The sequence below is a fragment of the Clinocottus analis genome, unplaced genomic scaffold (assembly GCF_023055335.1).
Source record: "Clinocottus analis isolate CAN_PGR_092001 unplaced genomic scaffold, fCliAna1.0.p SCAF_6, whole genome shotgun sequence".
Taxonomy (NCBI): Eukaryota; Metazoa; Chordata; class Actinopteri; order Perciformes; family Cottidae; genus Clinocottus; species Clinocottus analis.
Window position 1 is genome coordinate 14,300,916 of NW_027176218.1, and position 25,657 is coordinate 14,326,572.

Genomic DNA, 25,657 nt, shown 5'->3' on the forward strand with positions numbered 1-25,657 from the left:
GTCACTGTATCTGAACTCCAAAACAAAGACGCAGACTGAAACTCAATGGCTTCAGCTGCTAACATGGTTTGTTTCTGAGTTTAAGCTTTATAATCAGTAAATATGTAGGAAGAAGAAGCATCTAAATTTAGAAAAGATAAAGTTTTGTGGCAAGTTTGCTTAGCAAGAGTGATGGCGGTCTTCGCATATAAATCACATGGTGTAATCACACTAAAATGGTATGGCCTGCTGGGAAGCATAGCACTTCTAATTACAATGTGAGCCCCCCACCCCCTTCCATTCATTGCTCCAATCAATCACTCACGATACGCTGTATCTCAGGAGCTCTTCTCCCCTGCTTCACTCACTTTATCATGCATGGATGGGCCAGAACACACACACAGCTGGAAAGTGGGCAGACTGCCGTTTAACCTCGCAGATGATCTCCAACATGCACTCACATACACTTCAAATGGCCTTCATTCATTTCCATCTATACATGACTAATTTGCTCTCCAGTTTTTTCACTCTGCAATTCACTTTTGAAGACCCTCTCTCACTGACGTAATTCGTCACATTTGAACTTAATCTCTATGTGATCTCCGTTGAGAAGTTTTCTCTAATCCCTCGTTGTAATCTGCCGTCATTGAATGCTCGGGAGCAGGGGAGAGCGATGTGGCAAATTGCTCGCTCTCTGTCTCCCTGAGTGAAGGCTGTGGACCACCCTCCATCATGGTGGGGGTTCACGTGAACAGGCAAGCTAAAGGAAAAGGACACTGACGGGGAGGCGAAGCGGGCACTTTGGGACACATCTTCACTGTCAGTCTGAGCTGCCTGCCCTTCGCTGGGTCAAATAGATGGTTTGAGTGAAGCTGGGAGTTGTCAGGGGAGCATGGCCAGAGGACACGCGACACAGCCCAGAGATAAAGCAACGGAGGGAGAGGACTGCGGTTCTTCTCATGAAAAATGTACATCGCCTCCTACAAAAGAAGCTACGACAGGCCCTCTTCCTTTATCCCATTCTATTTGTGTGTGTGTGTGTGTGGGTGTATGTTTGTTTGTGTCTCAACATGCCCTCATTTAATAATTTAAAATATTGCGGCTAGATGCATCTGCTATGTGTATGTGTGAGAGAGACCCAGCTGCTTGATATGACTGTAATAAAACTGCTTCATTTATACATTTTCTCTCTCACTTCCCCTCCCTCCCCACCCCTCCCCCCGGCCATCACCATTCTACAGGAGTGGATCTGAGCTCCCAAATGAATGCAAAGCACACACAAACCAAATACAGACATGCATTTAGATGATAAAAGACTAAGCATGCATAATTCATGCCACATGCACAAGTTCCTCCAGTCTTTATTTTGTGTTTGTATGTGCATTTGTGTGGGTGCCGCCATGTGTTTCATGGATACTGTCGGCACTAGCATGACACATCAAAGTATTTAGAAACGGAGGGGTGTGTACAGAGGTGTTGGAAGGGAATGAATAAAGTGTGTGTGTGTGTGTGTGTGTGTGTCTTGTGATGACTAATGGCAGTTATTTGTTTCTACTGCAACTGTTCTGAAATACCAATGAGGTAGTTCACACAGTAGCAAACCTTCCAGTTCAATATAGTGATTCAAAGAGCAAGTTGGGAAATGAAAGGTGTCCAATTGAATATCATGTTAAGTGGCACATATGTCTCATAGCTGTAGAACAACATGTCAAAATGCGAATGAGATCACACGGTTTTATTTTTTTTGCGTAAGATGAAAGGTATGAATGTATTTTCAAAAACATATGGCTTCTTTTGATTTTGGGATTTGCCTGACACCTAAGACGTTTGTGCTTCAGGTTGTTGTTGTAGTTGTTGATTCCCTACAATATCTGTCTGTGAGAGCCAGGGATACGGTGTACAGAGCTTTGACCAGAGCTTTAAGAGGGCTTCTCATTATTGATCTTCTGTGTAGCTAGATATGAGAACTCTGTCTGTCCTGTGCGTAATCCCTGAGAGCAAATAGTCAGTGGCAAGTTTCTATGATGCATCCGAGGCTATAGTGAGGCAGACTCAAATTACTGCTGTGTTTGTGTTGAGGCTGTGAGTCAGTTGTGCGTGCTTGCATTCGTGCATGCAATAGATTTCTTGCCCACTTTTCATTGCCTTCCCACCACTGTTGTTGTTGTACGTGTGCAAAGTTGTGCTTCAGTGTCAGCAACCCCTGTACCTTAAGAAAAGGGATGATCGTGTGTTTTTTTTCTGCTGTCACTGTAAAGCTAATAAGACAGATGAATTTAACAAGAAGTTATAATAGAATACATGTGTATGTTGAAATCATTTTGTGCTCGTATTAAAGACACGCAAGGAACACATGCTATGAAATATAAATGTGTACATGACATTTCAACTTGAGAATAGAGTTGGAAACTGAAATTGAGTGCAGGTATGGTGCAACCAGGCTGAGAAGAGGTGAGCATAAAGTGTAGCCTGTAGAGATGTTCAGCTCCACCAAGAAAGATGTGGGCTGACTGCTGAGGATGAAAGGGGGGGGGGGGGAGAGAAGGCAGAGGTGAAAAAAGCAGAACTACTGTAAGCTTTCTGGGTAGGTGGGTAATACAGAAGGGAAAAGCATGAAAAATGAAAGGGAGTGTGACAAATAATATTTCAGAAAGCTCCTGTGCACAAGACGGCAACAATAGGTTAGTCTCTGATGGTAAACTTCACACGCTTCCTGGTATGAGCATTCTAAATCTTCCAGCTGTCCATGTTTTGATATATCGGCTTCAACAAATACCCTTCCTGATAACCTTGCGCTATCTAATATGTAGTCCGGTGTTGAACAACCGACTGAGCCGCTAAGACTGAGGAGAAACCACACTTGTTTTCTTCTTCTTGCATTAATTTACCGTCTGTGATTGTAAATTCAGCCAGAACATGTCAGACTTGTGTCACGTCGTAAAATGTGTTGATGTGTTCTTATCTACTTCATTATTTATGAATACAGAACAGTTTCTGTGTGCTGCTCTCCTTTTCTCCCAGCCAGACTTGTTTATTATTTTTTTCCCCATTGCACCTGCTCATTGGATTACCTACCCAGACTTCTGGAGCTGTCCCTTCTCATAATCACGTTGTCATAGACACCTTTGCAGTTTGTGTGTTCTGTTAAGAGGAAGCGGTGAGGATTCGGTGGCAGTAATACAAATACATAAATATATACAAATATATTCTGGTGTGAGCGCGTAGGTGTTGTGTGTGTGTGTGTGTGTGTGTGTGTGTGTGTGTGTGTGTGTGTGTGTGTGTGTGTGTGTGTGTGTGTGTGTGTGTGTGTGTGTGTGTGTGTGTGTGTGTGTGTGTCGGTTGGTCCAATTATTCGAAAAGAAGAAAGCGTCAAAGACAAAAAAAAAGAAAGTGATCGAGGAAGTGCAGTGATGAAGAGAGTTGGCAGATGGTGGACATTGGATCGCTACATCGAAGGTGCAGATGTCGTGATTTTCTTTTTTTTTAAAATCTCAATCGCATGTCAAGGCACATCTGGCGAGATACAGCGCTGCTGTTGCGGTGATGAAATGACCTTCTCGTTTCAATGATGTGATTTATTCACAGTATTTTTATAGCCACAGTCCCAAATCATGTTGAAGGATATTTTGCTCTCAGACTATAAAACATGATATAGCTCGCTCTATTGTGAAATGAAAGGCATTGCGAATGCTTGAATTTTGGTTCGATATTAATTCAAAGTTCTACCAACACCCAGAGTCTACACAGACATGCTAACGCTTCTGTGCAGCTACACTGAGCTAAAATCATAATGCTAACATGCTCACAATAACTATACATGTTCAACGTTTTATAATATTAGCAGGTAAGTATTGAACAATTATAATGTTGACTGATCGCTTGAGAGATCATGACAACTAACTATGACATCATAAGGGGTTCATGAATGTCTCATTAGGCTCTAACCAACAGGTGTTACCGTCTCTGCAGCCACACGTCTAGCGTGACTAAACAGCGCAGGATGAATGGTGTTTTGGTGTTTTCAGACTACCAGGTTCTCATTTCAACTAATGTATGCCGTCTCAGGCAGGCATTTCATTGGGTACTTTGGAAAAGATGATACGATCTGAACATCTAACAGCTGGACTAATGATCAGCAAATGTCAATGTTGTCAATTAGAAAAACCACCTCGGGACACTTCCTCTTACTAATTGATGAGATGTCATGTTGCGCGCTGTTGGCTATGTGTTGGTGGTTGTGAGATTTATTTTTTTGCATTTTTCAAATAGCATTGCTTGGCTTGGGTAAGGCTGATGACATACTGTACGGGAAGGAGACTAGGCAATTAGGGGCCCCTCTCGTCCTGTCTTGCATCTTGTCAGGAAATTATTCCCGCTTATAAACAAGGAAAATAGGCTCATTTTGAAACTCTTTGCATATCCCCTCTCCCATTTCCGCGCTCGCCTTTTCTCGCTCATTTCAATATGCTTTATTGGTTTGAATGTTACAGGGACAATATTGCCAAAAGCATCAAATAATAATGCGATTACAAAGAACAAGGTAACGTTCATAAAGTCATGAAGTCGCTAGCTCACTCGCACGCACAGGCACTTTGGCAATTGTCATACTTGATATGTAGAAACTTTGCCTTCCACCCTATCATGCATGCAATGCTCACGCTCACACAAGTAAAAGCACTCAGAAGATGTCACACTGTGTATAAACATTCATTACACACACACACACACACACACACACGCACACACATACACACGCACACACACGCACACAATATTAGGGTAATTAGTGGTAAGGAAAGAAGAAGGGAACTGTCTCTCCACATAGACGAGAAGATGCTTTTATACACAGATCCCTTCCTTACCTACTTTGTCCGCTTTAATCACACAAACAGACAAACACGCACAGTGTGTTAGCCTTCGGGTTTGATTTCAGCCTGGTGGAGATGTAGGAGAATGATAGTGGCAGGCTAAACCAAGGGGCAATGAATCAGTGCCTTATCAAACCTCTGCCCCGAGGTATGAACTGTCAACTTAGAACACGAACACACCTCTCTCTCTCTCTCTCTCTCTCTCTCTCTCTCTCTCTCTCTCTCTCTCTCTCTCTCTCTCTCTCTCTCTCTCTCTCTCTCTCTCTCTCTCTATTGGCAAACATCACACAGCAACATGGTCACAGCACGTGTCTCAGGGATCACTGGGGCGGTTGTCAGGGCGCTCTCTCCTCTCTCCCCATCCACAGTCTGTCCCTCTGCTCAGCTTTTCTCCCAGAGAGGGGAAGGGGGGAGTGAGCAAAGGCTGGCATGTTTAATTCAGCGGCTTGACGACAAGCCCCGTCACCATGTAGATTTATAGTATTGGCGAGAGAGGAATAAGGAGATGGTTGGGATTTAACTACCCAGGATTCTAATGGGAGATTTAGCATGCACTTTACAAAATCACCTTAATCCAGCGTTGTTCTGTGAAGGGAGGGATGTGAACGGAAAATTAATTGCTTTTTTCTGCACGTCTGAGTTTCTCTTTTGGACCAGGCAATTGCTCACTGGTAGTTGCTTTTTATCATTAAAAAGCATTGCTTTTGATTTTTGTGAATTTTGGCCACATATGGATAGACATCTGCATGTTTTAAATATAAATTATGTCTCGTATTCACCTATGATAACAGATAAAGATCCAAACCCCAAGGTTGGGCATTAATGAAGAAATGAAATCCGATAGGGGCATGTCACCTTCAGGAGAAGGCAGACGTTTATGACTGATGGTTTACAGGATGCATTAGTGCACATAAAAAGTTTATTAGTCAGGCAGCACTGGGGAGTTGTCAAACGCCTGGCTGTATTTCACTGTCACAATGCAGAGCTGCATCTAACTATGCTGCTTCTACAGAAACAAAACAACAAATTTCACTGGCTAATAAAGCCCAAACCAGTCTGTTTGTGCAGTGCCACCTGTAAAGTCCAACGCTTGTATATCTGCATTGAAGCATTACATTTGCATTTAAATCTTTTCTGTGAAGCTGTGAAGATCATCACTGTTTGTTGCACGAGGAAGATGTCCGTGATGCACCCAAAAGGAAGTCCTTTATACCACAGTGAGTTTATCATTCTGCAGAGGAGATGGAGGGGAGGGACGGGTGAGGCATGTGAGACTTTTATCAGCCGAGATGAAAGTTGTGACAGTCTGCACAGGTTTTCTAGGCTGTCTGTCTGGATGTCCTTCACACTGAGAGCTTGGATGATGGGGCTTGGTTGCAGGGTGGGAGACTTTTCATGTGACAGAAGGCTTTTCCTAATAGCCAGCCTGTTCTCCATCTCTCTCCGTCTCATATACGCACATTCATTTTCTCTCCCCTCCTCTTCTCTTGCCATATGTGTCTCTGTACTCTCCTCTATTAGAGATGGAGAGATGTCAGACAGAGGAGGAGTCAGTTTCATTGTCTCAAGTGTGGCGTAAACAAGCTTTTAATTTTAAAATCTCTCCAGAGCAATCTGGATTCAGACAGCTGGTCTGGGCACCTAGGCAGTTCCCTGATGAAGGTGGCGCCAGCATTGTACTTTTTAGAGAGGAGGGGTAGTCTGAAAGAGGCAACAGGGGGCAGCTTTACCAGCCTGCCAAGTGTGTGGGCGCTGCTGTGGCCAGTCAGTCTTCATAATGGCTGTCTGGCCGTTGGACGCAGCCAGCTCAGTGGTCACATGACAGACTGTTGGGATCAGAAGAACTCCCCTCAGCAACCCTGAATCAATGGTGCCTAAGGAGACAACAAAGGGCAGCGGGGGGCAAGGCATTATTGGCGTGGGTAAATGAAGGGAGTGAAGGGAAGGAAAAAAACAAATGAGAATTAGAAACGAGGCATAATAAAGGACAGAGAATGGACCATAAAACAAAATTACACCCAAGTTGAAGTCATAAAAGTGGAATAAGGGAAAGAAAATCTTAAGTAAAAGGGAGAGTGGTGACAGCCTAGGTGCTCACCATTCTCTACCTATAAGCTGATGCCGTGTGCTTGCCGAGGGACAGATAAAAGTTTATCTCTCCAATGTGTTTTTCTCTCCCTTTCTCACTCTTGTGGGCTGGAGATTCAAACTTCAAAGGGGTATTAGATACCAGAAAATTTCAATTTAAGCCAAAGACATAGTCTGCATTCAAAGGTGGCATGTTTTTAAAAACATGCGGGGAAAGGATGTTTTGCTCTGCTTGGCAAGTATAAAATATCCTCAGGCCTGGGACCGGTACAATGAAGCAATATCAGGCTGTGTCCTAGCAGGCCGTCAGGGCCAGCTCGGCCTTCTCTGCTGGCCTAAACAGAATCACAAAGCTTTAGCTATTTTATAATTAACAAATAATGTTTTTTTTAATAATTAAAAGTGATATCTATTTTATAATGTAATTGTTTTACTACATGTATTATAATTATTTTTCCCTACCAGCTTATTTTCTCATTGAGCAGCTCCTGTCTGTTCCTCATGGCTTGCTGGCTGTTCAGGCCAGCGAGCTGTCGCTGGCTTCGAACGCTACTATTTCCTGTGGACTCTGGCGGTGCATCTCACCCTGCTTGTGAGGCATGCGCGATGGAAACTGGAAAGAAGGTCTGATTATGCCCTCCACCCCCTCCATGCTCGTGGTGTTGCCACATGGAGGAGATCCTAGACTTTTACCCTTTTTAGTATATCGCCTGTTGCAGGCGACAGAAAGTAACGTGCAAACAGGATGCAAAAATAATTTGACCCTAACTCCGCTCTGCGATTAGCGCCACGATCAGTTATTAAACTGTGTGTGTGTGTGTGTGTGTGTGTGTGTGTGTGTGTGTGTGTGTGTGTGTTCTAGGTTGGTATGGAGTTCAGGAGGCCTAATGTTAGTGGTCTGAGATAACTGGTCTGACAAAGCAGGTTATCGGCTTTAATCAGAGAGGACTTTCTTATCCAGCGTTGGTCATTTACACATTTCAGATGAAATCCCTCATCACGTGGAAGAGGAACAGATAAAGACTGGAATTTAATTGGCGATAAGATGACTCTGCGCAGGGAAATTATCGCTTCAACAGCAACATCAAAAAAGAATAAAGACCATTTAATCGGACAAAAGGGGCTGCAGTATTAAACGTTGTGCTTTTATGTTTAATAGACATTATAACAAAGACTTAAACTGCACTAGCATTGTGAGGCTGTAATGCTCTTTACACTCCAGAAAACAAATGTGTTGCTTGGAGGCAACATGCAGAGAATCTTTGCTATTATCACATTCTGACCACTGATATGAAGAGAACTTTGGTCTGATAGTGGCGCTAGAGGGAAAGGCCTCATAGCTACTACGCAAAGGGTTCATCCCCTGGCGAACATGTATGTGCTTCGTAAAAGTTTATGTGTGCTGCTATTTTACCTTATTTTTGGCTTAAATCTTGTGCAGAGGGAATTATTACTAACGTAAACCACTCATGAGGTGTTGTGTTACTCATTCTTTAATACTTGCGTGACATGTTGGTTGCAAATTCTATTATCACAATAAGGTTTATAAAATGTGTTTGCAAAACAATTGACTATAGTTCACCTGAGTGTATGTACACAGTGCATTCTCATGCACTGTATTTTTCATTTTTGAACTGAACCCCTGAACATACTCTCTCTTTATGTCTTGTACTTTATGTCACCATCCTGTAAGAATAGTGACTCCATTAATTGTGACGTCGGTTACTATGGCCAAGTGTACAGCAGTAGCTGCTCTTACATCAGTGATTTGGCATCTGGCCAAATGTGCAGCTTGTGATTCACTGTTTAATAATGCTTCACTGATTTATTCATTTGTAGACATTTATTTTAAACTATGGTAGCCACTCAAGTAATTAGATTTGTATTTTTTTTTTTTTTCAATTTGTTCCAGTTTTTTGTTTAGCTCCATTTCCCTTATTAAACCATCAGTAAAGCTTTTAGAAGTGTTGTAGAACAGTCCTCGCCCTTTAGCAATCGGCATTTTGTCCGAGCTTTTAGCAGACTGCATCCTATTTCATCTGTCGTCTTTAAACGGGGCTCAGTTTGACATCAACGGGTAACATCTACTTTGTATCACCAGAGTCGGCAATGACCGTAGACCACAGTGAGCCATTCATCCCGAAACCCCTCGGGTTTCTTTATGGATCTGGCTTTGACTGTGTTTTAAAAATGAATAGCTGCATATTTGTGTGCAAGTCAAATGAATAATACCAGAAAATGACACTGTATTTCCTGGTGTAAATGAAACCTCTTGTTAGCAGACTACATCCGACATGTCTGCCCTCTCCCTCTTCTCTCTTTGTTATACAGCGGAGACCCATTAAGGTGATTCCATTATCTCTTCCTGGCTCTCCTCTAAGGGATCTTCCTAACGTCATTCATGGCCGTTTAATTTGTGACCAAAAGTATAATGGCCCTGGAAATGGAAGGCACAGTGCTGTGCCTACACAGGGGTGTGCTATTCAGGATAATTGTTGATTGTCCGAATGCATTTCGGCTAGAGGGGGACTTAAAGGGGTATGGTCCACGTGCAGTCATAAGGCCAGTGACGATGCATATCGTCGTGTCAATTTTAATTTCCCCGTCATTTTAATGAGCCCTTCTATTTATGTGGGCTACATGAATGGGATCACTGCAGTTCTTCTCAATTAATTCCTCTATCGCCCCCCTCGGCCACAGAAATTGCAAAATCTCTAAATGAGCCAATGTAAGATTAAGTCTTGAGTGGTTTAATGCTCTTATTCCAATAGCTCTGCATTAATTCCTCTGTATGATTAACGGCCGGTACCTCTGTCAAAGGGAGTAGGAAATTAGTTTATGGAGGCCTACAGTATTCATTCAGCTCCTCTCACCTGCTGCAGCGCAGATGAATCTGTGTGATCATTCTGATTGGCTGAACACCAGCACAGTATTTTATTCTGCTCCAGCGACCTTTCCGCCTCACTGTCCGCCGTCTGTATGCAGGAGAAAGCATTCTTGGCATAATACATGCACCATCTATTGAGTCGACTGCACGCAATTCTCGGTTGGAGTGGTATGCGCCGCACTTTCTGATGCACATTTCAAAAATAATGGCATGCATGAACATGAGTTTGAATGGGGTCTACTTGAGGCGATGCATCTGGTGGACAATAAAATGGATTTATCGTTGCTTTTCCCATTTTGCGCTGATGAATAAGCTGCTTTGCACTCATATTAAACCCCCTCTAGCGCTCTGTTCCCTGTACCATGATGCATTGTCTGTTGCTGCGCCTTGTCTCTTCACTTCCTCCGTGAACTTATATTAACTCTTTGGAACAGCATGGAAACACCACAGGGTGTTGCATTGTTTTCAGTGTAAAGACAATTCCACTGAACAGTATGAATAGACCAGTGACTCTGAAAGAGGCAGACTGTCACTGTTTGTAAGGATTATTCAGTCGGCTCAGAACGCGCATCATGTGATGGGAGGCTCTCCGTTTGGTCAGGCCATCTGATTCACTCTCTAGAACACGCCTTCAGGCATTCAGATGAAGTCAATAAGTAAATTCATGTAAATGCTAATAAATCACCATGTAAACAAAGCCAACTCTGCTGCAACTGTGGCTCAACAGGGGTCGCTGCACAGTTGCGGGCTATAAAGACGTTTTTATGGATTTATCATTAAAACGCCCTTAAGAGTTTTGACACCCGTGTAGATTCTAGTCTCATCTCATTGAAGGGGAACAGTGCTGTGGTTTTTCTTTGTCTCAAGGCTGTGTGTGTGTGTGCGCGTGTGCGTGTGTGTGTGTGTGTGTGTGTCAGTCATCTGAGAACATTAGACACGGCTACAATTTTTGCTTAAGGAGAAAAGTTCCAGAGCAGCTTTCTAGTTGATAAATCTAAGCAAACCAAAACTGTTATTGTTTTTTATGTGGCAAGCTAAAAAGTTCAAACAAAAAACTGTTCCGCGTGTTGAGGAGTGTCCTCCATCAGCCCTCCTACAGCACATCAACTATTTGTGACCCCGACTGTCACATAATCCATGCGAAAGGCATATTTACGCCTCTATATTCCTGTGCAGCAGTTCATCATCTTGTGTGTCAGTGAGTCATAAAATCCAAGCTGTGAACCATCTTTTCTGCCATCCACCTCCAACACCTGCTGAGCTGGTACCACCTGCGCCCGCACAGCAGCCCCTCGACACGGGAGCTTAATAGAGCCCTCGCTCCTCTATAGCGGTGTCACACTCGCCATAGAGTACAGAAAATTCATTACTGGGAGAAGAAGTGTATTATAAAGAAGTTTTAAAATATGAATAAACCAGAGCCGCACATGAGATTAATTATTAAAGACAAAGAAAATAAAAACTAGTACTTACAAGTTACATTATGAATATGGTTATTATATAGAAGTGTTTTAAATCATTTGACTCAATTCTCAAGTCTGATTTCCGTGTTATTCTAAAGTATCAAAGCCTTGGTCACAGATCATGGTTGCTTTTAGTCTGCAGTTTACTTTGTAAAAGCTCTGAGCGTGTGCAACCCATGGAGTCATGCTTTGAAAATGATTACTTGCATTTTAAAATAGTCAATTCTAAAAATAGCACGTATAGTAAGTAACAGAACAGGAGTCTAATCAAGAGAAGAGGCCGTTGTTAATGACACCTGCAATGTTTTGTTAGCCAAGGACACTTTGTAATAGTACAAAGCGCAGACAAACATGAATGATGAAATAAGGAGCTGGGAGTGCTGTTTAGAAAAGCCATGCTGTCAAAAGCTACAATTAAAATGTCTTGAAGTATGATGCTGTAAAGCATCTTGAGATAAATCTTTAGGGTAAATAAAATAATGCAAGGCTTCAGATTCAGGTCATGTGTTATCTATACACTGTATGTGTGTGTATAACAGTGAAAACTGGGGAATGGATGGAGCACAAACCTCCGGGGTACCGCAGGAGGCATCTCTGTGCATCAACGCCAAGGATGTCCAACACACAGGAAGTCCTGTTTAAAACGAGATTATAACCAGTGTAACGCTCTTCAGGAGACACAGACCCAGCATATGTTGCCCCTGAAGGGATTACAACCAGTGTTGAGTGGTCACACATCTTAAAGCCATTGTTTCCAGGTGCTGAACTAAAAAAAGACTGTAATGTAAAAAGGTATGCACACTTTAACTCAACGTATTGGCACATCCACATGTGACGTTTTAAGATAATGCTCTTTCTCAGACTGGCTGATCGTGCCTCGAGGAATTACAATGACATTTTTATTGTATGAGTTGCTAAATTAGCTACATTTGTATAATTTGAAGCAGAGTGTCAGCAGTACAGATACTTATTAAGCCCAATTGAAATATCTAAAATAGGCAATTTGTTTGTATAAAAGTGATTAACTGTAAAAAGCTTTTCTTACTTGAAATCAAATGTTTTTTTGTTTTTTTTAGGGAGAGGATTCAATTATCTGTAATGAACAAAAGCTCTTTTGTTTGGCTTTTGTGCAAATATATTCATAAAGGAAATTGGTTTGTAATTTGACGCGTTTCTTTTCATACAGTGTAATTCACAGAGTTGCAGTAGCCGGTGACAGCTCCACATTGTCTCCTATGTGAAGTAGCGACAACTCATTTCAGGAGCAAAAGTTCTTATACTTGGAGCCTCATATTAACAAGACTGTTGATGATTGTTTCCCTGGCAGCGCTCTCATCGTGCTCTTTGTATCAGAGCATCTGATGTGGTCATGGCCCCAGTAATCTGGGACAATGGCGCTTTAATAGAAAGTCCTGAAAAATGCATTAGTCATGGCTCCCACACTTGCACATGAGTCCTTTTTTTTTTGTCTCATCAACAAGCTGTCATATTCCTGTGAACACTTTGGCTCCCCTCCCTTTGTTCTCTGATCTATACCTTCCAGGAAGCTCTGATAAATTTCCTTTTCCTTCCCAAAGTCTCACCCCATCCCTCCATGTCACTCCTTTGCCCTCTTTGGTTTTCTCATCACATTTCCTCTCATTAGGATACATCCGTATCTGAAATGCGAGCTGACAGGATCATCGTAGTGCAAAGTGTTGGGAAGATCACAGGGCTGCTCCTAATGAAAGGTGTGTGCATGGGCTATTTCTAAATTACACACCCCTCGACTGGGCTGTCAGATGAAAGAGCATAAATCCATAGAGAGAGGAGGGGAAGTTGGCAGACAAGATGGCAGACGTAAACCTTTTCAGGACAATGGCCAGTTAGAACCAGCAGAGCATTAGCGCATCAACGGTAAAGTACTCATAATAGCACTATGTCTTTTCTTCTTTTTTTTTTTTTTTTTACTAGATTGCCAGCCATAGCTGTTTTTTATCGTCCCTTTCTCACGTCATTAATGCTCCACGGTCATTTTACGCTCTCTTTTACTCCTTTATTTGATCTATTTTTCTATATCACACTCATCTCTCGTCGCAAAGCTGTTTATAATGTTAAATCATCCTGCAGAAGCGACAGGATTTACTTCATTAAGTAGTGGCAGAGGGCACTGCTTCACTGAAGAGTAAGGGTAAGAGTCTCCTCGTGGGCTCCATCAGTATCATTAAGTATCCTCTCATTAGACCAAACCTTACAGGTCTCAAGGGCTTAAAAAAGTGTGCCCTAACATCTTATGTGATAGAGTATGCTTTGATGGCATCACCTCAGTTTGGAAATAGTGACTTTCACCTGAGGATGATTGCCACAGCCTTATTCTCACTCAACGTCTTTGCTTAATCAAGAAGAATCTCACTCTCGTCACAGGAACCCCCCGTTAGCTTTTCAGCTCTTCGCTTTTCTCCACTTTCCATTTTTTTTTTTTTAAACACACACCTCAAACCCATTCAGCATATCCGAGCCACCTCAGCAGTATGATTATTCATATGGCAATAAGGCTGGATCTTCAGCTGGCACGGCGCGATGGGAGTGTTTCCGGATGATGACTTGGGAGTCCTGCAGCTTCTCTGCCAAGAAAAGGGAATTCAAACCTAATCAGGCCAAGGGCCCCTTCCCTCCTCCCATCTCCCAGAGAGCTGCCCGGGTTGAGGCCGAAACAGGAATAGAGCGAGAGAGACAAAAGTCAAAGTCTCTGCAGCATCCTGAACACTCCCGCGCCCTGTTTTTCCTCAAAGAGAGCCAGAGGTTTTCTCCCATGATTGATGGGTTCATTTTAAGGCTATTGGAGAAACTTTTCTGCTTCACTCTAAAAGGGGACATTAGTAAGATTAGCTTTGTTCTAATCTATCAGTCCTATCTAAAACCTTATCTCTCTCTCACACACACACACACACACACACACACACACACACACGCACACACACGTTGTCCATCCATCAACCCGAAGGCGTTAGCCAGGATGTGCTCCTGAACAGACAGTGAGCTCTGTAACGGGCATCCCAGCCCCACAGCTCACCGCTGTCCGCAGGACATGGTCACACCAAGGGGAGGAGGCAATGATCGGCCCTAATCAATAATACATCGACTGCATTAAAGCGTATGAATAAGTCATGGGCGGAAAGAACCCAGTCGTCAGGACACACACACACACACACACACACACACACACAGCGCAAAGTGATCTTCTACTCAGGCCAGAGAAGATGAACGGACAGAAAAAGAGAACAAAGCAAGGGTTTTAACTTGTAGGGAATTGATCAGCCACCCACCGACATTTTGTTGCATGTTGAAGCTCCACTCTGGCTTTCACCCCAACTAGCCCAATCGCTGCCTCGTTCTCTCTTTATTTTGCTCTTTCTTTTTTCTCTTTTTCTTTCTCTTTTTTCTCTCTCTCTCTCTCTCTCTCTCTCTCTCTCTCTCTCTCTCTCTCTCTCTCTCTCTCTCTCTCTCTCTCTCTCTCTCTCGTAATGGCCTTTTTTCCTGCGGGTGGAATACATAAGTTATTATATCCATGTGTCCTAAGGCTTAGCAAGGACCGTTTGAATATAAATAGTTAATTTGCCTCCATAGTGGAGGCCGCCTCGCTTTTGTGACATATAAATATATTTGTAATTACTTTTTTTTTTTCTTCTCTCTTTTCTTTTTTTTTTACGAAGAGCAGGGGGTGACTGTTTTGGTTGACTGGAGATGAAAGATGAAATTGCCTTACACAAATAAGTCTGCCAACATTTTGCCCCAAACACCATGTCAGGCGGGCTTAGCTCAAAGCACACTTGTATGCGTTGTGCGCACAATAAAGTGTGTGGCGCTGTCGACTACTTGAAAGAAATTAGTGTGTTACAGAAAGTACAAGTGGTAGCTGTGCCGAGAGTGATTGGGAGCAACACTTTTGAATAATTAATATATTGGATGTATGGAGATGGTAGAGCTAGTGTGTGTGTGTGCGTGTGCATGTGCGCACATTTCTTTTGGCAGTCACTAAGTTGGCGCTTGATGCCAAGGTGTGTGTCTGTATGCAAATGTTTGCCGCTTTATTAAACCCTGAACGTGTTGTCTATAACTTCACTTCTGGGCACTTTGGAGTCAATCCAGTAACTTTTGAGAGGGCCAACAGTTCATCGAAATGTTTTACAGCGTGCGCTAGCGTGCATTTGTGTGTGCACTTATCAGTGGAGCTCTTTGATGAGAGGCCTTGTTGAGAGTTTGTGTTGCTGTGCTCCTCAAGGAGGTGCAGGAAGGGAAAGGAAGCAGCTCTTTGTTTTTGCCAACAGAAGTGTGTCAGAGAGGAATACTCGGGGAGCAGCACTCTGAAAGATATCGCAGCCTATTAACCCACAGGAAGATTTTTTTCTCAAATATTGTGCTGCACACAGCATGGGAGAACAAAGCAGAAAAGTGATGAAGCAAGTGAGTTGGAGGAGCGGAGATGGACGGATACGTGTGCTTGAGGGAGTGACGGGAGATAGAGACGGCAGAATATTACAGTCAATCAAGTTTATGTGGAGTATGAACCGCTGCCTATGTGCAGGATTTTAAACACAAATGTTTTATGTATGTATGTATGTAGTCAAGCTGCCATAGCAGTTCACTTTAACGGCATGATGTTTGTTGATTCTTTGTGCGTTAGATGACAGTAAATTCACAAATCTAAATGCAAACGAGCTGTCCAAGGTCATAGGAAGTGATTGTTTTTAAAAGAAACATTTGAGTGGTGAAGTTAGACGACATAAGTCTGAAGTGAATTGCATTTCGTTGACTTAAACAGCATCCGCGTACGGTAAGTGTGCGTTTAGAAAACATGCTGACACGTGGTGTTTTGAAAAAGGAGGTACTATAGACGTATGGGGGAGAATTGTAATAGGAAGGATAGAGGGAGGGTGCAATGAGAGAAGTTACAGAGGAGTTTCATCTCAGGGAGGAGGAGAGCTCCATCACCCTGACGACATTGTCCAATTAGAGCATATGATTAGCGCAGACTGTCTCCAGTGAAATTGAATCTATCAGCCAGGCTCGGATTGCGACAGGTCCCTGCAACTTAGCTATCACTTTGTCTCTGTCACCGCGGAGCTGCTAATATAAAACCGACATAATGGATGATTTCTACTTAAGGCGTAGCTTGATTGAAGCTGATTTAATTTCACAAAGGTTTATAATATTTCCACAATATGTGTGTACGGTGAGACGGTGTGTGTTTGTGAAAGAGAGAAGAGTTGGAGGACTTTCAATCAGCTCCCACTGGACCAAAAAAAACCCACGAACACCCATGAACAGCTGGATTGTATCTTTAGTTGGAAAGGTTGCAATCATCATTCATTCCCAGGACAAATGACTCTACAGTAGTGGGTATTAGCGGGTATTTATCTTCTGCATCTGTGGTTGGCACTGATGGAAACATGACACCCAGGTGGACACGCTAATTTTCACTCCTTACACGTGTTACAAATAATATCATTTCTTAACATACTGAACGTACAGTCAATCTACCTTCCTCTAAAAGCCATCAGACTCCAGACAGACAACTGTGACTTGGAAAACAAACTTCAAACAAAGTAAAACTCATCAAAAGCTTCTTTGGTCTTTCCTCAACAATCACCGTATCTGATTCGAGAGTTTGAAAGAGAGACTGAAGCCGTCGAAGACTTCAAGGGTTTTCACTTGTGTACCAAAAGCACTTATACAGACTTTCTCTGGTGGGAAAAGGGTGTAATTTGTATTTGTTCTTTCTTTTTTGTGTGCTCCTTTTTTCTTTCCAGGCTACCAGAGCCGAGGGCAGACCCACGGGACTTCGAGGACAATGATTCTGGACCGTCCATGGACCACGCCCCCTAATACCAGCAGAGCAGACTCCTACTAGATTCATCTGTCCTTCAATGTCTACTTCAGCCAGCCATCAGCCCTGTTGAGCTGCCAGGCTGGCCCTCTCTTTCTCTGTCAGCCGTCTCCTTTCTTCCCCTCCCCTCGCGGTGCCTGCTGGCAGTGAGCTGACCTTGAGGGGAGTTGATGTGACAAATATGGATGGCCACGTCTTTTCTGTGATCCCTACTTTTTTTTTTTTTTTCATTATTCCTCACTAGCTACTAACTTTCTTTGATTGAGGCACACAAGTTTGTGCAATCAATTACCGTCAGGCTCAATTTCCACAGCGAGTCAGATCCTTGGCTTACTGGTGAGCCTGGCTGACTCGGAGAGGAGCATCTGTTAAGCCCGACAGATGTCGGGAACGTAGAATTCTGTAGCGTGGTTCTCTTCACACTTCATTCATGCGCAATATCCTTTCGTTCCCGTCGTTTTCAACAAACATTCGGACCCTCCTTATACATATATGGGTAACTTTTGTCAGATACCACAATGCCTTATGCCATCGAGAGATTATTACAAAGATGTACTCCGTGTTATCTTCTGATTGTTGGGGGGGAAAAAAGGAAACCTAAGTGTGCCTGGCTTATGTTTTATAATGTCATACTTTCCATCATCTTGTTGCCTTTGCCCTACCTGCGGATTCTTTACGCTTGTATGTTTGGGCGCACTTCCTTGTGTGCTTGTCAGAAGCGGGGGGACATTTTGACGCCTATTGATTGGTGAACGTTGCTGAGTCTTTGTTAGGTGAAAATCGAACTATGATTTGACTGTGCAAAATAGCTCTTCAGCAGTATCAGCTCTCTATGCACTGTAATGTAAAGGCTCATTACTCCTGGCCAATCTGCAGGGTATGACGGATTGCAATCCAGACAAGTGTGCGCACTTTCTACCTTGACCCAGTCAGCCATGGCTTTCATTCATGATGTACCGCCGCAAGTCTATCTGTGTCAGCAGTTTGTTTTTAACGTGATTGATTCTGTTGCCCTAAATTCAAAATTGAAAGTGGTGTCACCCATCATATGTGGTAAATGTTTGACAACAACATGACTTCACTGTGCTGTAGCGTTGCACTAAAACGCACTGAGAGTTGTACACCCGCCCAAGGGAAATGTCTGTGTCAACAGCAGATTGAGATAGCTCCAAAAGGCTCAGTCTTTATTCTAGTGTAACAACAGATTTAAGCCTGATATTTCCATTTGTTTTTATTTGTCTCTTTTTGTTTTAAATCTATAAATAAAAGCCAGTTTCCTAGATTAGATGTTGAAGATGACTTTCATATTTTCACTCATGCTTTATTTTTCTCTTGCACTCAAAGCGCCTGAATATCGTCACACACCCAAGACACTAATATCAAAAAAAACTTGCAGGCACGCGACGATGGATGGATGGAGGGAGACAAGAGGAGAGATGAAGTGCTGTAAAGACGAGATTGGGGAAGGGTAAGATTTCTAGTTCTCCTTCATCAAAATGCAAAGCAGGAGGCCATCCAGATCGGACTGGGAATAGCAGGTTTGGAAACAAAGGGGGTTGATGGAGCAGGAGAGCTCTTGGGATCTCTACTTCTCCACAGAGGCATTTAAATGCAGACTGCTTTTTATTCCTACACAGCCAGAAAAACCAGAACCCACTTTCATCAACGTGCGGCCTCCATCAGAAAGCCTTTGCCTTTGCGCTGCTCATTTCTCTCACCTCTTAAAACGGCACCATGTGGCTCACACTTGCTTTCTACCAGAGCCGCATGTCTGATGTCTCCACATTGAGATATTGACTCTGAGAAACTCATTTAGCCCGTGGTCATTGCTACCTGGCTGGTTACGCATCAGGGTTTGCATTCTCTGGTGAGTTTCCCTGTACAGAAATAATGGGGCTTAATGATTTATCGCATGAGGCATTGATCCCCAGCATTCGCTAAGCCACTGCTGACCGGCCAAGCGCCATAGCACTCGAACCCTTCTAGAGATTTTCTTTTTCTTCTGTATGTTTAAGTGTTTCTGCGGCTAAATTGATTTAAGAGGGAGACACCCTGCTATCAAAAGAGATGCTGGATTTGGACAAGGATCTTTATATTAATAATAATAATGATGATGCCGTCACCGGCGTCACCTTCGACGTGGAGTCGTGCACGATCATTGAACTAATAACAAACCTGATGGGGGACAATGTGCCTGTTGTCTATGGAGCAAATGGAGAGAAGAGGGTCGTCTGATCTAATTTAGCCAGGCAGACCACAAGGATCCCTTCTTTCCACACCCAATTACATCTGCTCTTCCAGGTTCACTTCACTGAGCATGTTAGAGGCACAATAAACACAAGCACAGCTGTAAGGCCTGCACTTTTCTGGTGGGCGAAAGAAAAAAGACTTTGTGTATTTGTATTGACATGAATTAATTGCTTCATGGGTTGTGAGATTGAATTAGCTACGTGACATGCTTGCTAGTGGTGATGCAGCTTTGATTGCCGCCGTTAATAGAGCCTATTTCTCGCTGCCATCATTTAAAAGACGGTCGGTGTCTGTGGTTTCGCAGTAATAGAGCAGCTCCACCACCCACCAACACACCATGACTTCTGTTTATTTGCGTGCAAGAGCTGGAAGAGAAATATGAGATGTCACACACATGCATGTGCGTTTTTGTGAGGGTGTGCGTTAGTCTGTAAAATATGGCAGTTTATTTGCATAAGCCCACACCTCTTGTACCATTCATGGGAATGTATTGCTTGTCTTGCAGTGAATGCCCTTTCTTATTCAGCTTTCCCCTTGGCCGATTTACTCACACGCACAAAAGCAAAAGAAATAGGCATCAGTCAAGAGATGCTTGCTCGGATTTTTACATTTTCCTCTGTTTGCTTTGGGTGCAACCACTAACCGAAACAGGGATGACTATTACAATACATGACATCGCTCATAGTGTTGTGAAAGATCCTTGAGTTTCACATTGTGCTTTCATGTGTGGGCCTCCAATGTGTTTACAAAGCTTTTTGGGAGATAGAGCAACAAAATTGACATATTGGGCACATAACTAAAACAAAAATATCATCACTCAATGCATGGAAGTGCTCTTTGTCTTTGTGTTTGCATTTTTAATCCCAGCTCGTCTCCAGTTCAGTTACAGTTTTCCACACAGGAGGGTTGTGGCACCTCTGAGAAACGCTAATGGGAAATAAATCAATCTTATCCCAGTCTTCGCGTTTCGGCTCACATGAGATCCAGCCAGCAAGAAGGTGCCACCATTCCAGACTGACTGACAGCAGGCATCTGTCAGACTCGACAGGTACAGACAGCTGTCTGGCAGCCCAAGCTTATGAACAATGACTGGGTGGAGACAAGATGGCCAAGGAATCCATCTTTTCGCCAGACAGCTCCCATCACTCTTACATCCGCGAGTCAGCAAAGACACCTTCAGGCTTCTGTCTCGAATTTCTGTGCAATTGCTTCCCGTCTGAGCATCCTCCTTCGACAAGTAAAAGAATTGTAGAGTAGCAAGGGAGAAAGGAGACTGAGGGGATACTGTGATCAAAAGAGCTGCAGATCAGCACGCATGTACAAGGTTTATAGAGAGTAACGATTAGAGTTTAGGCTTAAACGTGCAATGGGGACACACGCAACTGGTCACATGCAAGGTGATAAAGATCACGGCGGCGTGGATGCAGTGAGAAGGAGCCGGGACTCTCGGTTTCCTCCAGCTGATAATGGAACATGCCTCTGAATAAAATGAACATCCCGCCTAGATAACACCTACGGCTGTTCCTTCTGGGAGCTGTAACACATTATACTCTCTCTGTCACAGCTGTGATGAATCATCCTCACAAAAAGGATGAATGTAGAATGTAAAGAAGTGGGAGGCAAAATATAGCCTTTCCATGCTCGCTCTCAAAATTCTCGGCCCAAAGGTACGTGGGAATAGCAAACAACGTGTCTGTATTGTGATATCAAAAAGGCATATTACATTTCTGTGTTGACACAAATATCTAAAACCGATATGTTGTATTAAAATCCTTGAGTTGAGTTTGACGTCCGCCTACACCAGCTGTTCACAGAAACCTGTCAACTTGGCTTGCTCCACTCATGTTTCCCCCTCCATCTCTTCCCCTCGCCCCATCCCTGCTCACGCCTCTCATCATTCATGCTGTGTACACAGTCTGTCCCTTCCTCGTTGCCCAGGCTCCTCCGGAGCTTGTTAATTGCGTTGGTGACACAGATCTGTGTGTGAAGCAGCAGTAGTAATTGCTCTGGCCTGGTCCGAGGTGAGGAAGGGTGCAGCCGTCTGGCCTCCAGGTCTGCCCCGAGGCTGCGAGATTAGATACACGCTTCCATGTTTGATGAGATGGATGGCATTAGCAGTTTTATCAGGGACATTGTCTGACATCAGACTTGTGTTGCTCGCCTCATTGGGTTGACCAGATTATACGTGCAGATGCACTCTAAATTCAGTACACCTGTTTTTTTTTTAATAAATATTTTGCTGTAAAGCTCACAAGTTGGATAACAGTTTGTAATCTAAAGGCCATCGTAATATTCTACAGCCGGGCCACCGCGTTATCCATTCACTTTATTTGTTTCTCTTCACTCTAATACAGGGAGCTCAAATACCATTGCTTTGCATAATGTGTAGACTCACATACACAAGAGTGGGTGACTTAAACGCCTGCTGTTGTACAAATAGCTTTCTTTCAGTTAGAAGCTCAGTGTCAGTGGCCCCCATTCATCAAGCTGCTCAAGAAGAGACTGGAGAGTTTACCATGAAATGATCCAAAATAAATCAAAGGCGCCATTTGGAGAGAAACCAGGTAAATCAGTTGACCATTTATATATAAGACACGTGAAGTGACGCAGGTTGAGTCATCAAAAGAAATGCTCCACACGCATTGGGGAAATGGACCGAAGCAAGAGCTGATATTTTTGGGCTTTTGGCTCCATCTGATTCAAAGCAAGAGGCCAACACCTGGTAAGTTGGCTCTGTCGTGGTGAAGTTTTCCTCCTGGCCTAAAATATAAACATGTAACTGACATGTTCTTCACCGTGTTCACTTAACGGACATACTGGCCTTGGACCTTAACTTGGTTCCTTGAGGCTGCAACACAGAGGCCCACTGTTGCTACATGGGTCAAATGCAGAGGACAAGTTTCCCCGCAGTAACTAATGAAGTGTAACATAGCAGGTGTTGCTTGAGTTTTCTATTTCAAGGTTGCACGAGTTGCTGCCAATTTTTTGGCAGTCGTCGAAGTGGGCCCAGAGGATGTCATAGAAATAAAGTTTGCAAAGTTATGTTGGAAGATTGTGTTGGAGTATCTTTCTCTTTTCCCCATTCTCAGATCAGAAAGACATTCTACAGGAAGACTTTACCACACTGTTGGGAAACAGCATATTAACATGTGCATTTACCTGTGTTCGGATGGCAGGAGCGTGTTTGATTCATTTATATAAACGCTATTTAATAACGGCACCACCCTGGAATAAGGGACCAATAACCAAAATATAAATTAAGTCTCAAAATTGGTGTTCACTCGAAATGTCAACATCCAAAGCACTATTCCACATTCAGTGTGAGCAGTGAGGTTGAATTTGAACACCGGTCATGATATATATATATATACAGCTATTGTCCCCCGCAGTGGGGGACAATAGCTGTAGTGATTTTATTTAGCGTAAAATAATTCACGGTTTCGACAGGGAAATGGGGAAAAAACTGAATATTGACAGAGGTTTGTCAATAAGAGTTTGTGCCGTGAACAGGATGTTTTCCATTTAGTTCTTCATTGACTTGTCCTTGTACTTCCCGCCTCCACAAAGTGTTTCTTCAGCAGACTCCCCGTGGTGACTGCGTCATCATGATGAAAAGCATTTGAAAAGTCACATCCTAATGGGATGCAGTGATGATAAAACATTAACTGAACATCTTGTCTTTTTCCAAAAAGTCTCCCCCTCAATAAGAGTTTTGAACTGATTAAAGAAAAAGATTTAAAGCATTAATTTCTTTAAAGCTGTTGTCTCTCTGTTGTAGCCACATACTCTTAACACCTCTCTTCTGTCTGTTGACAGTTCAGTCACCTCTTTGGTGCTGCTACACCTGTACTCTCTGCACCGACATGGTTAGAACAGCTGCAGGAATGGCAGATGTGCTGATGACCTCTGTTCAAGGGAAACGCTGAATTTACTTCAACACTTCCTTTGCATAGAGTCAATTCCCAACAGTGTGAGATAGTATGTTTGAATACCTTGTACCGTATCCCACAAATTCCCTTTCAACATCGTTTCACTAAATTAATAAGAAGTTCGGAGAAGAAATGAAAGATACATTTAAAAGTTGTTTTTTTGGCTCGCGATGTTGTATGGATTTCTCCAAAACTGGAACGTCAAATTGGCAGATGATTCAGTCTGTTATGTTTGTGATTTTGCTTCTTCTTTGTACAGGCAGAGAATAAAGGTGTGGTCTCCAGGGATGATATTCTGCTGCAGAAAAAAGACAGGAGGCGGAGAGAAGCATCACAAGCAGAGTGTGACCTGGGGTGTGTTTTGGAACACATACATAAATAAAAAACTGAAAACAAATCAAGTCCTTTATCTTGTTTACAATTATATTGCAGATAGAACATGTTTTATGATCTGTAGCTAGAGCTCCTGTCATATTTGCAGGTGTTATTGCATTCAAGGAGCTTCTGAATCACTTTTATTCAATTTCCAGCGAGGCAGCCATGTTTCTGTAGGTAGCCCTCGGAGTCCGTATTCAATCATCCTTTGATGCATCTTTTATTGGAGTGGAGGAAATTGTACATGGGGCTTATAATCAAGGGCAGACAATGTGGAGATGGAGCGGAATGAAAAGTAATTCTGTTCTGCAGTAAACTGACACATCAGGGCTACTATGAAACAATGGTGGGAAGTGAGCTTTGCTTCCAAGGCTAAGAGGAGGCTGTTGTTGAAATCGTATCATGAATAATAGACAAGGTAGCACAAAGGGATTAAATGTGTTTGCATTTTGCACTCACGCCACAGGAGCCTGCAATCCTGTCTTTCTTCGATTTCATTGTCTCTCCAAAACAGGCCAACATCCATTAGTGCTGGCAGGCAGGCGATTGAGATGAATGTGTTCCAATTTTAAGCACCCTTCTGAGTGCCCTGCAGGGTCTCTCGGCGTACAGGGGGACTGTGAAGTAAGAGCTGGAGCTGTCCCAAGGTAGCTGGGACTGCTTCCGAGTGGCCTTGCGATTTCTGTGGCTGGAATACCAAACACACAAACTTCTGAATGTGCTGGTAACATTCCACATGAATATTTGCACCCGCAACGCGCCGCTCTTCCTCTTTCTATCAGTTTTGTGCTTCCTCTCTCTTGTGCGCACACACACTATATCACTTGATAACACTGCACCTTCAAAGGTCAGTCTCGGAAAATGTATGTAATCACTTCCAACGTGGCCGCTCCATCTCCATTACCATGCCTGCGTGGCAGATAATGGGCAGAAAGATGGCACCAATGGCACTGAGAGTCCTACTTGACAACTCAGAGGGAAATAAATTACCAGTTTGTTTGTTTCTGAGAGCCGATATTTGTTTGCTTGAGTCATAGTTGCACTGAATCCTCATGAAAGCTTTGTGTATGCCTGAAGGGAGTAATGAGTGGAGACAATAAAATGTTCTTCCCTCGCTCATATTTAACATCTTTCTGCCTGTGGTTCATTTTTAGGAGATGCCTGTGAAGCAGATTAACCCGTGTCCACCTCATCACACTGGAGACCCCAACTTTGTGGACAGATTTGAATTCTACCCTGATGATGTATGGGTAGCCATTAAGATAATGATGAGGAAACGTCTGATTAAACGAGCATCCGGTGTTAATGTTAATTGTTCTCGTGATGAAAGGTCAGGCTCAGCATGTGTCTGAGCCCAAGCGCCACCAGCAATGGTACTCAATGAGACTTTCTCAATTAAATTATCCACAGGAAGACAAAGACAGAGGCCAGCGCGGTCTGCTCCCAACTAACATCCATAGAACCTGCTGAGTCCTGAAGGCACTTTAGCAATAGAAGGCAGTTAGTCGCTCCATCAAATGCTATGGGGGATGGATCGCTCTCCACCGTCCTAGAAAAGAAAAAAAAAACACATCACAAACACTTCAGGCTCATAAATAATCATTTCAAGTGTGTTTAGTTAAGCTGTTGCACACAAAACCTGCGCTGACACTCCCCCTTCTGTCTACATTCTGGATTTGGCCCTTCCCCTGGCGATATGCTGAGGTGGCCCCCCTCCTCTGAGGATTAGAAACGATCAAAGCGATGCTCATTCCACGCTCACATTTCCTCCCTCCAAATAGCAGGTGGGAAACCCCCAATGACACACACACACACACACACACACACGCACACACACAGCCAACAGGGTAAGCTGCGGGCATGCTGGAGAGAAATGGGAGATATGCTAGAAACTTTAACATTACTGCCTAGAAGCGTTCTATTACATGTGCATCCATTCTCATGACGTTGCA

General features: G+C 43.2%; 1 protein-coding gene across 1 annotated transcript in view; it reads left to right on the forward strand.

The window, feature by feature from the left end:
- trim44 (tripartite motif containing 44) overlaps positions 1 to 18,433 on the forward strand; it is a 39,245-nt gene extending 20,812 nt beyond the window's left edge. The window contains exon 6 of the mRNA XM_068603051.1: positions 17,075 to 18,433. Within this exon, the coding sequence (XP_068459152.1) occupies positions 17,075 to 17,150 (76 nt within the window). The 3' untranslated portion in view covers positions 17,151 to 18,433. The remainder of the gene's footprint in view (positions 1 to 17,074) is intronic.
- The last annotated feature ends 7,224 nt before the right edge of the window (positions 18,434 to 25,657 follow it).